This window comes from Colossoma macropomum, unplaced genomic scaffold, assembly GCF_904425465.1.
Source record: "Colossoma macropomum unplaced genomic scaffold, Colossoma_macropomum, whole genome shotgun sequence".
In the NCBI taxonomy this organism is placed as follows: domain Eukaryota; kingdom Metazoa; phylum Chordata; class Actinopteri; order Characiformes; family Serrasalmidae; genus Colossoma; species Colossoma macropomum.
Window position 1 is genome coordinate 3,768,171 of NW_023494802.1, and position 17,674 is coordinate 3,785,844.

General features: G+C 36.8%; 1 protein-coding gene across 1 annotated transcript; it reads left to right on the forward strand.

The window, feature by feature from the left end:
• Positions 1 to 817: 817 nt before the first annotated feature.
• Positions 818 to 15,391, forward strand: LOC118822856 (bifunctional apoptosis regulator-like). The gene is made up of 8 exons (XM_036592170.1): positions 818 to 854; positions 3,442 to 3,714; positions 4,922 to 5,129; positions 7,011 to 7,180; positions 8,991 to 9,135; positions 11,076 to 11,249; positions 12,000 to 12,199; positions 15,090 to 15,391. The coding sequence occupies exons 2-8, from the start codon at positions 3,446 to 3,448 to the stop codon at positions 15,280 to 15,282; spliced, it is 1,359 nt and encodes a 452-aa protein (XP_036448063.1). The 5' UTR covers positions 818 to 854; positions 3,442 to 3,445; the 3' UTR covers positions 15,283 to 15,391.
• Positions 15,392 to 17,674: the final 2,283 nt, after the last annotated feature.

The window sequence follows — 17,674 nt, forward strand, 5'->3', positions numbered from 1 at the left end:
TTACAAAGTTTCTGACATTCACCAATGTCTTCTTATCTGGGATTTGTTCTTAAGAACAGAATCTATAAACACTGAAGAGTTCTGCGCTTTAAGAACATGTCATGAATCTGACGTAGACTTTTATATATTTAATATATATTTTAGAATATAATAACTTTCACCACTAAAACATCTTCTGAGTTTTAATGCAACCTTATTGAAGGGCTGGATGTGGTTTGAGGGGGTTTAGAGAAGTTTTGGGGTTGTATATACAGAAAAGATTTGGGTGACTATTGACTTCAAGTATTTGTTAGCCTCATAGTTCCAACACTAAACTGAAGATGCGCAATATGGACACCAAATACGTTTCAGCTGATCGACTACATCTGGGGTAAATTGGAAAAATTGTGGAAAATTGTTTGCATATGATTTTTTGACAAACTATTCCTTTAAAGATTTTTTAACATTACTGTCTTAACATTTTGAATTTACTGAGCTGCAAATAAGTTGACAGAAAGTAAGACAAATTAATTTGTATTAACGTACTACTAGAAGTTCAGAAAAGTCTCAATTTTAAAATCAATCGGGTTACTTATTTTTTTAAGTTAAAAAATTCATTTTTTTGCATTGCAGTAATGGCAACTGTCAGCAATGAATTGGTTCCTAAACATTTTATACAGGTTTTAAGGCAGATGAATAGGTCAGGGTGAGGAGAACAGGTCTAAGACAGAGCGTACTGCCTAAACTATCTTTAGTGGGTGTTACTTTCGCTTTACTCCCAGCTTTGAGGTTTTTAACGCAGTCTTCAGTGAGTTCCACTTTCATATTCACCAGAGCTTCATCACACTGCCGCCTGCGCACTTCTCCAGTGTAACGTAAGTAACAAACAAGCCTGAAATGATCGCTCTTTCTAGACTGCCTATATTCTAGCTGGCTTTTCTGAACAGTTGATGTTACTGAAGTTCTGTTAGTGCCAGACTGGCTAAACTGATAAGCCAAAATAAACAGAATACTGTAGTTTTAGTTAAACAGCGCTTTGTTGACTGATTAGACTGTCAGTTGTGAACTGTCACCTTTTAAAACTCGCATAAACCACAGAAACTCAGTTTTATATACACAAGATGTTTTTTAAGGGATCTTCCGTATAGAAAAGGTTCTATATAGGACCAAGAACATTTAAAGAACCTTTATCATGATTAAATGGTTCTTTGCACAGTGAAAGGGTTCTTCAGATTGATGGAGAATGTGCTGCACATGGTTCTATATAGAACCTTTTTGACAATGGAATGAAAATTGCTGCAAGCTTGATATTGTCACAGAAGAAGAATGCTTTTTGCTGCTATATAGAACCTTTTCTAAAATTCTTACATCTTGCATCTATCTAAAGAACCCTTTTACGGAGAACCACTTAATCATCCCAAGGGTTCTTTGAGAGTTCATGGTTCTATATAGCACCATTTTCTTTGCTAAAAACCCTTGGAGAATCATCTTTTTTAAAAGTATACCATAAACCTTGTAGGTGCTTCTTTATAGGCTGGCTTATGAGCATGAGACCATTAAAGGGAAATTCCACTGATTTTCTTTTCTTTTTTTTTTCAGAATTCAGTAGTTTAGATCTTAAAAAAGTAATTCTGAGTGGTTTGATGGGAAATGGTTTATATTTTAGTTATAGGAACCAGGGGTCCTGATGTCTACGACACAAATATAGCCGTTTATTTGTTATCCAAAATCACCACAGACTCTACATGTGTTCTTTAGATAACATAATTTTCCTAATGAACCAGTATTTTACAATCATCATTACATCATTACAAAAAATTATGTTTTTTGCAGGGACTATTTTGCCTTAAAACGCCCTTCATGTACCTCTCTGTCATGAATGAGTTTGTAAAAATATGTTTTAGGCCTAAATTTTATCTCACAACTATCACAAAGTAATGTTTCAGACATCAAGCAATTTACTTGTAACCATTTTGTGTAATAAAACTTTTAGATGCATTATATATATAGCACACCACTAAATACCTACGCTTTAGGCAGCAATTTTGATGATATGAATGATAAATCTGCAGGACCTCAGTTTTGGCCGATGATATATAGGTTATATGACATATATACAGCACAGTCCCCCAGTGCTGAATTAACTCTTTATGCTTTTTTATTTCTTCCATAGTTGGATTAACTCTTGTATTATTGAATTAAGCCTGTTAACTTTGAGGTTCTGTATGTGGGTCCACTTTTCAATTCCTCACTCTCATAACTACAGAACATATACATTAGTTTCATAATAGTTGCTGAATCATTTATAGTACACTCTTTAAAAAGTATCTTAAAAAAAATTCTTAAATTATCTTTTAAATGATCTTTTTTATGTCATGCAAAGGGTTCTTTGAGTGTTCATGGTTCTATATAGAACTATTTTCTTTACCAAAGAACCCTTGAACAAATATCTTTTTTAAGAGTGTAGATGATGAATAATTCATAGTAGTTGCATAGTAGTTCCTAAGTAATTTACAGTAAATGCTGAATAATTTATAGTACATACAGAATAATTCTTTATAGTTCTTCAATAATTTATAGTACATGCTGAATAATTCATAGTAGTTCTTGAATAATTTATAGTAGATACTGAGTAATGTATAGTACTGAATGAATCATTTATAGTAGTTATTGAATAATTCATGGTAGTTACAGATATAATCCACAGTAGTTGCAGGAATTTATAGTATATTCTGAAGAATTTATAGAAGATACTGACTCACTTATAGTTTATACCAAATTATTTAGTATTTAGTGAACAATTTGTATTAATTACTGAATAATTGTAGTAAATACTGAATAATTTACAATATGTATTGAATAGTTAACAGTAGATACTGAATACTTCACAGTAAATACTGGATACTTTATAAATTTATAGTAGTTTCTGAAACTTTGTAGTTGGATAATTCATAGTAGTGACTGAATATTTATGGTAGATACTGAACCTTTACTGCTTAAATGCAATCACACTATAACATGATTAATCACATAGTAACTATACACATTTCCACCTTTTTCTGTTTGTTTTGATGTAAACATGTCAAAAACTTGTCAAAAACATTGCAAGTTTTTACTTTTCACAAAAAATGACTGTACACAAGTCAGTAACATTCAATCAGAGTCAAATCATAATAAAATATCTTCTACGCACAAACACAAATAGGTTATGGATTGAAAGTTTAGAATCTGCACTTTCCATATAATTTCTCCAACCGTGATTTTGTTGTTGCCAGTGATAACTATGACTTCTAAGAATGAACTCTAACATTTGTTGAAGTGAACTCTTGCTTTGCTGAATTGACACCTCAACTGCAGAATTAAAACACTTGCTGTGCTTTTTTAAGATCATGTGCATGTATACCATGTAGTAATTCACATGTTCATGCTGGCACGTGATTAACTGCTGTATTTGACACCCAGACAAATGGACAACTTGCAGAATCCAGAAGACTGCACAGTAGAGCTTGGCTATCTTAGTGATGATGATTATGATGACGATGATGAAGACCTCACACAGCAGGGGTTCACCTGCCACTGCTGCTATCAAGTCCTGGTGGATCCCACTACGCTCAACTGCGGACACAACTTCTGCCGTCACTGCCTGGCTCTGTGGCGTCAGACCTCACGCAAGAATGAGTGTCCAGAGTGCCGCCAGATCTGGAAAGGCTTTCCTAAAATCAACGTTGCGTTCAGGTAAGACTGACCCAGGTTAAAAACACTAAACTACATTAGGTGTAAAAATGCTTTGATTTGAAGGCAGAGAATCAGCTACATGGATTTTGGAAGGTTAGAATGATAATCAGTTATAAAAGTATTCAATAAAATATACCTGCATTTGTTAGCCAATTTAAAAAGCAACAACAGCAACTCCAAATTACACCACAGTAATTCAGTTTGCACATTTCTGACACACACACCTTAGTTACTGTTGCTACTTGAGTCAAACTTTCTGATCAGGCCACTTGGCAGCATCCATAACACTTGCGCAAAAAGACTAACACATTTATTAGCACAAAGTATAATTTAGATGCACATAGAGAACATTTAAAACATTTTTCATTAAAAAATAAACTGGCTTTACAAGATTGTTCAGAGCAGTCGTACATGTCTGAGAACCAACAAAATATGAATGTAGGTCCATTTAAGTTAATTAAATGGAAACCATGTTTCTATTAATGATACCAGGGGAATCTTTTAGCCACTTGACGTTAAAGTGGCAGATTTTCATGTCTAATAAGAAGGTTTGGACTGAGAAAGCTGCCCCTTCAGATGAGCAAATACTAATGTTAACGCTAATGCGGAACTAGTCAGAGCAGCGTTATGTGATGAGAACTCATAGTCACCCAAGGTCTTTCAGCAAACTTCAGTGAAACAATAGGTATGATAACATGTATGAGTGCATTAATATGAACTAATAGCATTTTTAATCACAAATATGAGCAATGACTAATTTATCAAGCTAACTCAGCTAGCTTAGCTAACTGATCTTAGCATTGTTATTGTTAGATTAAATAAAAAGCATCTTCTACACAAACTTTCTCAGCTTCAGGAATGAAAATAAAAGCATCTCTACCCTCCAGATGACCAGGATACCATGAGACATTACACATCCTATACTTTACACTATTTCTTATCCTAACACTTCTAACTAATTTACCGGCACTGCCGTCCTCACTGCAGGTTTGTTTGAGCAGATCTGTCCTTCGTTTGACGGAGGAAGTGATGCTTAGAAACGATTGTGAATGTCAGAGAGGCGTGTCTGTCATTATACTGCATATGTTCAATCGAATTGAATCGAATGTACACATCTGAATCAAGTCGAGTCAGTGCAGCTGTTCTTTTTCAGTGTTGGTAGTTGTTAGTCTGTGTACTGAAGTAAATGTGTCTGTGTTCTCTGCAGGGATCTGGTGGAGATGCGTTTTCGGACTGACGTTGAGAGGAGGAGGCAGACCATTATGGCTGACCCGGCCATCGTCCAAGCTCTGCTGACCTTCCAGCTTTTGGAGCATGAAGTCCACCGCCGGGCCCCTCCGCCGGTGCAGTGGCGGCCATGGTTGGGCACTGGCAGCTTCTTTTCTGGAGTCCTCATTGCACTCACCACCGTCGCCGTGAGTTATACATCTGTGTTTCATTCCAAAATGTATTTAAAATGTCCATTAAGCAAAAATATTTTTTTGGCTATTTTCATACATAATTGATAAAAACACTTTACATATATCTTTAGCATTTGGAAACACTCTCACTAGTGCCTTGACATGATGTAAACAAAGTGCTTACGATTTTTTATGCATAAAATTATGCATGATTAAGGGATTCTTAGCATCATGAAAGGGGTCTTCGGATTGATGTAGAATGTGCTGTAGATGATTCTATATAGAGCCTTTTTGAAAATGGTTCTTTATAGCACCAAAAGGGGGTTCACTATTGTTGCGGTGTCAGACTCATAACAACAGAAGAACCCTTTTGTACCTTTGAACCTTTTCATGATGCAAAGAACCCTTTCTTTGAGTGTTCATGGTTCTATAAAGAACCATTTTCTTTACCAAAGAACTGTTGAAGCATCATCTTTTGTAAGAGTGTAGTAAAAGTAAAAGTACAACAACAACAAAAAAACTTCGGTAGAACTACAAAAACTGATAAAGTACTGAGCAACTTAGCGGCACTTCTTAGTAGATCCAGCATCTATCAACAGTGTGAGCGATTGCAAAGCAGTTCAGGAGAATTGTGGGACTAAAAGTGATCAGCTGAAATGTAACGCGTAAAAAGTTCTTTACTCTCATGTGTACTTAAGAAGAGTTTAAAAAATCTTGTCATTTTATTCCAGTCAGTCTGTAAAGCATTTCTCAGCCCATTTTGTTTGCTAAATTGTATTCTGTTTTGTTTGTTGTTTAGCTGTTGACCGAAAACCTTGCTTAGAATCATCAATGGGCTCAGAATTGAATGTTCTTCTTCCTCAGAATGTGACCAAATGGGATGCAGGCCAAACATTACCTTATAGGAGTTATGTAATGTAATGTGTCCATTTTCTGTTTTTGTATGTGCTAAAGTAAAAACCTTAATTCATTAAGTCTTTAAGTTGTTACTGGTGCTCAGCGGAGTGATACAGTTATTGTGAAGAGAAAACCCTGATGTTTTTTGTGATAATGCTTCTGAACCAATCAGGTTGTGCCATCAGAAGAACTGGCAAAATTTTCATTAACATTATTCATGAATACAGGTATGAGTATGAACAGGCTATTTGAGGTTATCTCAATGCTAGAAGTTTAAATGTGATTTTTGGGGGATATGAGTGGTATTAGTGGTCAGCTCCATTGTTCCTCATAGTGCAGACCATGTTTAATGGCCTCATATTAATAAATTTGTGCAAGGAGGAGTCTGGTATAATCACTGAACAGAAGTGTGGCAGTGTTTGTGTACCAGCATTCTTGCATAGCATTCTGCAAATTCACCTGCACTAGGTCACCTGAGTGAATAGATAAAAGTGAAAATATTTCTTCCAGTATTTACCACAGCTAGGGCATTCTGGGAAATCCCAATGAGGAACTATTAATCCATTTACTAGAAATGTTTATGTGAGCAAGTGTGTCTCTGTATGCTCAGCTGCCACTTTATAGGAAACCCACAGTAGCTCCACCCTGCTGGTGAACAGTTAGAGACTGTAGCTCATCTGTCGGTAGGAGTTTCTAATAAAGTGGTCAGTGAGTAGATATATACTGTAGCTGTTTCTAATAAAGTGGCCAATGAGGAAATGTATGAGTTTAGTGTTTCTTATAAAGTGGTCAGTAACTGGATGCATAAGGCAGCTGTTTTTTGTAAAGTGGCCAGTGAGTGGAGATATAATGTAACAGTTTCTAATAAAGTGGCCATTGAGTGGATGTATATGTGAGGTGTTTCTAAAAAGGTGGCCAGTAATAAGAAATAAGAGGTAGGTGTTTCTAATAAAGTGGGCAGTGAGTGGACATCTGTGTCTGTGTTTATACCAATGTCAGGTGGTGTTTCTGGTGTATCACTGGAGCAGCGGTGAATCGAAGGTGGAGCTGTTGGCGAGGAAGCCATTGGGTTTGTGGAAAGTGGAGGAAGTGGCCATGTGGATGGAGAATCTGGGGTCATGGGCTTCTCCATACAGAGACACCTTCCTCAAGGAACAGGTCAACGGCAGGTACAACACTAACATGCTGCTTAATGTGTGTATTAGTAGGGAAGAGCGGGGCACAAACTAACATGAGGTAAAACGTAATATGGTTATTTTATGTAGTTAACAGGTTCAATTCAAACATGCTTTTGCTCACCTTCTTACATTCCCATAGCAACCCCAATGTTGACAGCAGTTGTTGACAGCAAAGACTTTTTTCATTGTAACCTTTTGATTACTGAGTTGTGTGTTGCAAAATTCACTCCTATATTATGATCTCCTTCCTGGTGGCTGTAAGCACAGTTTTGAAGCCCCTGTTTACTCATTTTTATGACTTTCTTCTTACTATTATAAATAGTTCTGCTGATGTTGAACTGGCAGAGAAAGAGTGACAGTGGTTGTTTCTGTTGAGAGATTTTGTAAATTATTTTTTCTGCCGTTTTCTTGGGTTTGATTTAAATTGGGTGTTACTCAGTTTGGTGCAGGTGACATCAAATCTGCCTAAGTAGCAATTAGAGTTAGCATGTATACATCAGCTACTCACGTTCCTCTCCCTCACATAAAGTGACTGCTCTCCTGCTGCTCCAAATCCCAGACAAAACTCCCAGCAAATAGGTTATTTAAGCTTTTCTACATGTGTTAACGGTGCTTGTCATCAAAGTTTATCACACTGTTGTTTTTAGCATAGCTAGACAGGTCCACGCAGTTATGAGCTGGCAGCAGCTCGGAATATTAAACTGTATTAATTTTTATATATATGTGTGTGTTGAATATAACACTGATAAACACTTTTGTGTGGCATATCTTTACTCTTAGAACAAAAATGTTAACATTTGAAACCATATTGACAGAGGCTTTAATACAGTGTTCCAGCTAATTCTCCCAAAGGAAACTGTGAGAGATGTCCGTGTCCCCCATGTAAATTTAAAGCAGTTTATTCTTTGGAAGTTTTTTTCCCCAAATATACTACGGACGTCAGGTAAATTGTGCTAAAACTAAAACATATTTTTTGTTTGTGGATTTTTTTTCTGGTAAATCTGGCATTCCTTTTTAGTATACAGACTTGAATGTGAATGTGGTTGTTTTTATATTGGTCATACGAAAAGGATATTTAGAGATTATCTGAACCCCCTGTTTCTTCCTGACCAACAGGTGGCACAAGCTTGTGTATATATATGGGTGTTCTCAGGTGGTTTCTGTTGATATGCCATTTATTTGTGTCCTGATGAAGGCCTGAGAAGGCTGCAGTGCGTCAGCACATTTCTATATATATATTTTCATGTTTCAATAAAGGCTTTTTATACTTTTCTTAAGACAGTGTGCCAGGGAATTTATTTGTTCCGGGATTTATTTTGCACATGCTTTGTGGATGTGGATAGATCTTTTGGTTTTTTGCCACTCCCAGCATGAAATTGTTATTTTGAGTGTGCTGCACCCATGCCCCAGCAGCACCTGTCTTTTTGCCTTATTTTTGTTACCTCTGTAGTGCTTCTTCATTTTTGCTCTTTCATATTTTTCTGTTTTTAGCCTGGGAATCTTGTCTGGTTCAACCAACATAGAATTGTATTAGCAACTATTACAACTGGCTCCAAGTCTATGGAAGCACTTGCATTCGTTCTGCCTTTGGCTGAATTATTATATGAAAGTTTTCAGTTGTAACAAAGATGTGAAGGTTACTTATAAAAATATTAATCTTGTAAATTTCAGCAAAAACCACATTGTATTGTGCCCCGCTCTCCTTTAATCTAAAATAGAATTTATTTAAATGACTGTTAATAACAAAAAAAGTGATTGGGCGTATGTGTTGGTCTAACTCACTGTGTGTGTTTGTGTGTAGACTGTTGAATGTGCTTTCAGAACAGGACTTACTGAAGCCCCCCTACAGTGTAGAAAACGAGCTTCATAGACGTGCAGTGCTGAAAGAAGTGCAGCGTGTGCAAGAGTTGGGCTTTAAACGTCCTCAGACTCTGTGGGAATACAAGGTAAGTATATATAGTGTGGAAAAAGTCAATACCATAGATACTTACAATTCAAATGTTATTTTGTTATTAACAAATATTACCTTGAAGTGAAGGGTTATATTCCAAAGTTTCCCACCTACTCTAAGGAAATCCATTCCTAAACATGTAGGCTTGGCCTTCCGATTTTTTAGTCCGTTTCCTAGAAGCCCTCATGCCATATTGAGGTATGCGATATCAGAACACATCACACTTTCAGTTAGAGCTGCAGGAAAAATGGAAAAAAATGAACTGCTGCTATCTCTCACCATGCCTTCACCTCAAGTGAATGACGCTGCAGTGCTGCAATCTGATCAGTCATACTTTCGGTTTGGGCTGGGAAAGCACCTTCAAAAGCACGTGAATGGAGACAGTAGCACATTCAGCTGATGCTGTGGTTTCTCTCAGCAACATTTTCCTTAAGTAAATATCTTAATGACCGAAAACAAAGCAGAATAAGTGTTTTTTTACACTTAATTATAATGAGCTATATCTAAAGCCAAATGTTTTAACTGATTAAAAAAAAGTGTATGAAAAGTGTGTGGATGTAACTGTGGCTTGCTGCAAAGTCACATAAAAACTCATCTCGAACAAGATCACTCAAAACAACTGTGTTATTTCTAGCCAAACTCTTAATTAGCAATACTAATGTTTGTGCTTACTTGCACTTTATAGTACTGCTGATCAGTGAAACTACAGAGAACAAGTTTGTGCCTTTATCATGAAAATTTTACTAAATGATATTTTTGAGGTGGTATGCTAAAGGGGGGGCTTTTGCCCCTTGTCTTGGGAACATCTTGCCAATTATATAGGTGAAATTAGGTGATCTAATTTTTGGGTGATAGCGATCTATGGATTCATATTAACTTTTATATCGCTGCTGTCGAACCAAAACCTTTTATGTCCTATTTTGTCGTTTTTCAGTTTTGTGTGTGCATTTCAAGATGAATGGACCAAAAGAAATGGCCCCAAATTAATTGGAAAAATGTCTGGTTCCATTGACTTACATTTAAAGTAAAGTGTGTGTTTTTCTTTCTCCTGTAAAGCTATCATTTTGGAGATACAAGGTGTTGGTCTGACAGCAGAGATATGTTGTCATTGTCTAGACTAAACCAAATTTCCAAAATAGTCATTTTACATGAGAAGGAAAATATATCTTCAACTTTGAATGGAAGTTAATGGAACAATATTTTTGTTCAAGTCATTTTAAAGCCATTTTAAAACATCATGACTTTGTAACAGTGTAAAGGCCAGCTGACATTTTCAAACTACGTAAAAATTAAAACAACAAAAATGGAAATACAAGGTTTTGCCTATATATACTTTCTATAAAGAACTTATTATAAACCCATATATCACTGTAATCCATTTCCCTCTATGTTACACACTTAAAAATGGTTTTTCAAGGGCTCATTCGTAAAGAAATGATTCTATGCAGGTCCATGAACATTCAAAGAACCCTTTCCATGATTAAAGGTTCTTAGCATCATGAAAGCATTCTTGACGGAGGATGTGCTGTAGATGCTTCTATGTAGAACCTTTTTGAAAAGGGTTCTATATAGCACCAAAATGGGTTCTTCTATTGTTAAGTTGTAAGGCTTGTTAATATAGAAGAACCCTTTTTGGTGCCATATAGAACCCTTTTCAGAAAGGCTCTATATAGAGCCATCTACACCACAATTTTCATCAATCTGAAGAACGCTTTCATGATGCAAAGAACCATTTAATCATGGAAAGGGTTCTTTGAATGTTCATGGTCCTATACAGAACCATTTTCTTTACTAAAAAACCCTTGAAGAACCATTTTTAAGTGTGTACCTTATTATGACAAATTACCTTCTAATTACCAATTAATATCATTTTAATAATTGTTCTAATAAATATTTCTTTGTGTTAATAATTCCTTTTATTTGAATCCTCTGTAGGCAGTAAATGGAGGGAAGTCTCTCTTCCTTCTCATTGCCATGAGCGACTCCCCGCGCTTCGCCATTCTCTACATCTACTTATTCGACTACTATGATTCGTTCTTGCCCTTCATTCATATTAGCTGTCCATCACCGACAAAGAGCTCTGAAGATGATCTCCCCTTCAGGAATCTGGTAAGATCATGTGTTAGTGTTTGTTTCTGTGCATTTATAGGACAAACATGTCCAGAATGCCTGATTAAACCGGGGCTGACCTACACAGCCAACAGAAATGCTCTTGACTTTGTAAAGTGTTTATTTATTTTTTTAAACTGTGTTTTATGTTTAAAACTGAAAAACAACACCACTTATTTTTGGTAATTGAGGTTAAGCTTAGGGACTTACAGCATACAGTACTGTGTAAAAGTCAGAGACCACACTTCATTTATTTAATTTCCAGTCAGAACAGCTGTGAAGTACAAGTGATTTATTTATTTTCCATATAACTTATGCAACTTTATTATTTTAACACCTTGGTGTCTAATCAAGGGGCACAGGTCAGAGGTTTTTGTCAACAAAACAGAAGCACACATCATCATTTGTATAAAGACTGAGACTGACTGAATAATAGGCAATCTCAGGTGTGTTCTTTGTGTTTAAAACAAAACCTGCACCCACACTGTGGATACCATTGGTAGATAAGATTGAAACCCCTGTTTCATGACTAATCTTACTTAAAAGTCAATAACCTTTATTTAATGGCTGTTTTGACTGGAATTTAAATAAATGAAAGGTGGTCTCTCAGTATAAAAACTGTGTGTACAATCATTGGTCTACATATTGCCATAATTCACAGCTCCCTCTCTCTCTCTCTCTCTCTCTCTCTCTCTCTCTGTCTCTCTCTCTCTCTCTCTGTCTCTCTCTGTCTCTCTCTCTCCCTTACAGCAGGAGACTCCAGACTGGAAGCAGTGGGCAGAGTTTCTGGTGAAGTACAGCCTCCTGCCCTATCAGCTGCTAGCAGACTTTGCGTGGGATTGGCTAGATGTTCATTACTGGACAGTGCGCATTGTCCTCTGGAGCGCTTTATTACTGACCCTGCGGGAAGCCCAACTGTTACGAAATCTCTGGGGCCGCGCTGACATCACGTAAGCTGAGAATTCCTATTGTTAAGTTGTCTCAACAAAGCCAACAACTTAGCAACCACTTTGGATACCATAGCAATTGCCTAGTGACATCTTAACAACCACTTGGAATACCATACCAACAGCTTACCAACACCTTAGCAGCCACCTGGGATGGCTTAGCAATGGCCAAGCAACACCTTAGCAACCATCTGGGATGCCATAGCAATTGCTTAGTAACACCTTAACAGCCACTTGGAATACCATACTAGCAGCTTACCAACACCTTAGCAACCATTTGTGATGCCTTAGCAATGGCCTAGCAACACCTTAGCAACCACTTGAGATACCATAACAACACATTAGCAACCACCTGGGATTTCATAGTGACAGCTTTGTCAAGCCAACTTAAAGTGTGTTCACAAACTTTCTTCTTCTAGTTTTGAATAGTTTTCACCCAGTTTACTCATCACAATATCTCATATTGCACTGTTCCATATGTTCCAGTTATCTATAGAATTTGGTTCTATGGAGTTCTATGTGATGCCATTGACATTATTTAAGGGCTCATATCATGGAAAACCATTTTTTTCCATCAAACTGTATTGACATAAGAGTTTGATGTATTATGAGAATATGGCTAAAATTTAAATGTATGGAGACTAAGCGGCAAAGATAGCCCCCTCTGAACGCATTGTGGGGTCACAACCATGAACACATTCACTCTTGTCCACTCATCCACCAGTTTGGCCACCCATTCATGCTCAAGCAATACAGCGTCTTGTTCTCTGCATAGTGATTAGAAAGTTTCATCTGTGAAGGGGTCAGCCAATCAGAACATAGGTCATCTACACAAAGTCGTATGCATAAGTTTGGGGACCCCTGGTCAATTTACGTTTTATTGATTTTTTGTTTGTGTACATTAGTTAACACACTCTTTACACACTACTGCACATTTTAATGCACAATTACTGTTTGTTTGCTGAATTTACAATCCTAATTCCAAAAAAGTTGGGACGCTGTGTAAAATGTAAATAAATGTAAAAAAATGGAAAAATGGAAAAAAAACAGAATGCAATGATTTGCAGATCTTATAGACCCATATTTTATACACAATAAAACATAGAACACATATCAGATGTTGAAAGTGTGACATTTTACCATTTCATGAAAAAATATTAACTCATTTAGAGCTTGATGGCAGCAATGCATATCAAAAAAGTTGGGACAGGGCTGTGTCTACCATTGTATAGCATCCCCTCTTCTTTTAACAACAGTCTGTAAACGTCTGGGAAGTGAGGAGACCGATTGCTGGAGTTTTGGAAGAGGAATGTTGTCCCATTCTTGTCTGATGTAGGATTCTAGCTGCTAAACAGTCCATGATCTTCTTTGCCGGATTTTTTGTTTCAGGATGCGCCAAATGTTTTCTATTGGTGAAAGGTCTGGACTGCAGGCAGGCCACTTCAGCACTCAGACTCTTCTTCTATGAAGCCATGCTGTTGTGATGGATGCAGCATGTGGTTTAGCATTGTCATGCTGAAATACGCAAGTTCTTCCCTGAAAGAGACGTTGTCTGGATGGGAGCATATGTTGTTCTAAAACCTCTATATACTGTTCAGAACTGATAGTGCTTTTCCAGATGTGCAAGCTGCCCACGCCATAGGCACGCAACCCTATACCATCAGAGATGCAGGCTTTTGAACTGTGTGCTGATAACAAGCTGGATGGTCCCTCTTCTCTTGAGTCTGCAGGACATGGTGTCTATGGTTTCCAAAAAGAATTTAAAATTTTGATACATCTGATCACAGAACAGTTTTCAATTTAGCCTCAGTCCATTTTAAATGAGCTTTGGCCCAGAGAAGACGGCGGCATTTCTGGATCATGTTGATATATGGCTTCTTCTTTGCATGATACAGCTTTAACTTGCATTTGTGGATTGCATGGTGAACTGTGTTCACAGGCAGTGCTTTCTGGAAGTGTTCCTGAGCCCATGCAGTGATTTTCAGTACAGAATCATGCCTGTTTTAATGCAGTGCCACCTGAGGGCCCAAAGATCACGAGCATCAATTATTGACCGTTCTTGATTGGCCTTGTCCCTTGCGTGCAGGGATTTCCACAGATTCTCTGAATTATTTGATGATATTATGTACTGTAGATGGTGGGATATCCAAAGTCTTTGCAATTTTATGTTGAGGATCATTACTCAGTCATGTGAGTTAGTTGTAAATTGCTCCTCCAGCTGTTTTTTATTGGTACCACTTACTTTTCCAGCCTTTTGTCGCCCCTGTCCCAACTTTTCTGAGATGCATTGCTGCCATCAAGTTCTAAATGAGTTGATGTTTTTCATGAAATGGTAAAATGTTTCACTTTCAACATCTGATATGTTCTATGTTCTATTGTGAATAAAAAATGGGTCTATGATATTTGCAAATCATTGCATTTTGTTCTTATTTACATTTATTTACATTTCACACAGCGTCCCAACTTTTTTGGAATTGGAGTTGTAAAATATGGGAAAAAATAAACAAAACAAAAACAAAATGTAACCTGTTAAAAAAGTTTTCAAAAAGTCTAAATTATGGCATATTTCAATCTGTTTAGAGATGTGCACTAAATTGTAAACATTGTAAACTATGGGGAAAAATTATATACAAGGAAAATGTATAATATTAGCCCTTTAACAGTGTTTGCTGTCTTTCTGGCAGCCCAGTGTGCACCTGGTTAAGTAGTACAGAGTAGTCAGTAGTGTTTCTGCTTCTAGTGTTCATGAGCACATCCTTTTGAGCAAAGCTCTGTTTGTACTTTGTAGTGGAGATTTTAATCTTTATATTTTTCCTGTGTGTTTTTGTCTTCTGTAAACTGAAGAAGACTTTAAAATGAGCTCACTATTCTTGTCTGTATGCTTGAATTATAGGTCAGTCCTCAGGATGGTCTTCAACCACTTGTTGGCCACAGTGTTCATATGGTTGTTCCAGAGGCTCTTCTGGCCTCTGACTCCACAGTTTGTGTGTAACTGCATCTTCTACTGGACGCTCTACTTCTACCCTATCATCAATACATTCACACTGATACAGCTAATATACCCACATATACTCCGCGGACTATAGCACACACAAAGCAGATGTAAGCAGTGTTTTCATGCCATTTTCGAATGTAATGTACTGTGCAAAAGTCAGATACCACCCTTTATTTCATTTCCAGTCAAAAGGTACTTTTTTTTAGCATATAGTGAAATTAAGTGAATGAAAGGTGCTCTCTAAATTTTGCACAGTAATATACATTCAGATTTACACTATATTGCCAAAAGTATTCACTCACCCATCCAAATCACTGAATTCAGGTGTTCCAATCACTTCCATGGCCACAGGTGTATAAAACCAAGCACCTAGGCATGCAGACTGCTTCTACAAACATTTGTGAAAGAATGGGTCGCTCTCAGGAGCTCAGTGAATTCCAGCATGGTACTGTGATAGGATGCAACCTGTGCAACAAGTCCAGTCGTGAAATTTCCTCACTACTAAATATTCCACAGTCAACTGTCAGTGGTATTATAACAAAGTGGAAGCAATTGGGAACGACAGCGACTCAGCCACGAAGTGGTAGGCCACGTAAAATGACAGAGCGGGGTCAGTGGATGCTGAGGCACATAGTGCGCAGAGGTCACCAACTTTCTGCAGAGTCAATCTCTACAGACCTCCAAACTTCATGTGGCCTTCAGATTAGCTCAAGAACAGCGTAGAGAGCTTCATGGAATGGGTTTCCGTGGCTGAGCAGCTGCATCCAAGCCTTACATCACCAAGCGCAATGCAAAGCATTGAATGCAGTGGTGTAAAGTGCCGCCACTGGACTCAAGAGCAGTGGAGACGTGTTCTCTGGAGTGATGAGTCTGGGTTTGGCGGTTGCCAGGAGAACGGTACTTGTCAGACTGCATTGTGCCAAGTGTAAAGTTTGGTGGAGGGGGGGATTATGGTGTCGGTGTTTTTTTTAGGAGTTGGGCTCGGCCCCTTAGTTCCAGTGAATAGAACTCTTAATACTTCAGCAGACCAAGAGATTTTGGACAATTTCATGCCCCCAACTTTGTGGGAACAGTTTGGGGATGGCCCCTTCCTGTTCCAACATGACTGCGCACCAGTGCACAAAGCAAGGTCCATAAAGACATGGATGAGCAAGTTTAGTGTGGAAGAACTTAACTGGCCTGCACAGAGTCCTGACCTCAACTTGATAAAACACCTTTGGGATGAATTAGAGCGGAGACTGCGAGTCAGGCCTTCTCGTCCAACATCAGCGTCTGACCCCACAAATGCGCTTCTGGAAGAATGGTCAAAAATTCCCATAAACACAAAGCTAAACCTTGTGGAAAGCCTTTCCAGAAGAGTTGAAGCTGTTATAGCTGCAAAGGGTGGGCCGACATCATATTAAACCCTATGGATTAAGAATGGGATGTCACTCAAGTTCATATGCGTGTGAAGACAGATGAGTGAATACTTTTGGCAATATAGTGTATGTTCTGTAAAAGTGCACTTTTTCCTTGGACATTAAAACACAAACTGTACTTTATATCTGATACTGTGATCTTTAAGAACATCTGCGCTGTGAAAACATCTAAAATGTAATTTTTTTTCTGTCAGATTATAATTATATTGTGGATGTTGTTTAGAAATATAACGTATGTGTGCATGTGTATGAATGTGTGTGTGTGTGTGTGTGTGTGTGTGTGTGTGTGTGGAATAAAGACAACAGAGAGTTATGTGTATTTTCAAAAAATTAAAACTTTATTTTTAAAAGATTCTTTGTTTTATCTTCTGTTTTTTAAAGAGATTTTTTTCATTTTATTTTTTAAATTAGATTTTTTTTTTGCCATGTACTCCGCAAGTAGGTCAGAAGTGAAAGTTTTTTCCTAGTACTCCAGAATACTATATATAAATACTCTCTATCTAGATATATATAGACTGTAGACTGGTCACAATAACTGGATGAACAGTTCTCACAGGCTGTAAAATTTATGACAGTCTACATCATTATTACGATTATAATTGTGATTATAAAAATTGTGTGTCAGTATGGGCCTGAATATTAAAGTAAGTCATATAGTGTACAATAATTCATACATATCATATTTAATTATATTATTAAAAATGTATGTATGCTAATGTGTATATAATACAGAGTAATAGATTATAATTTCCCCAATAATAATATAATATTCTTATTTCTAATTCATATTTTACAAATGATATGCTTATTATACTATTATGGAATTTCTTTACACCTACCATATGCAGACTATTATATTATTTATTTGTATTAGTATTAATAAATTGAGTTTAATAAATAAAGGTTATAAATTCAATATTTGTGCATTTTTATATCCTTATAATGTAATAATCTTATGTATTATGGTTCTGCTAAATATTGTTAATTTACTACTGCTACTACCGATAATAATAATAATAATAATAATAATAATAATAATAATAATAACAATAATAATAACAGTCT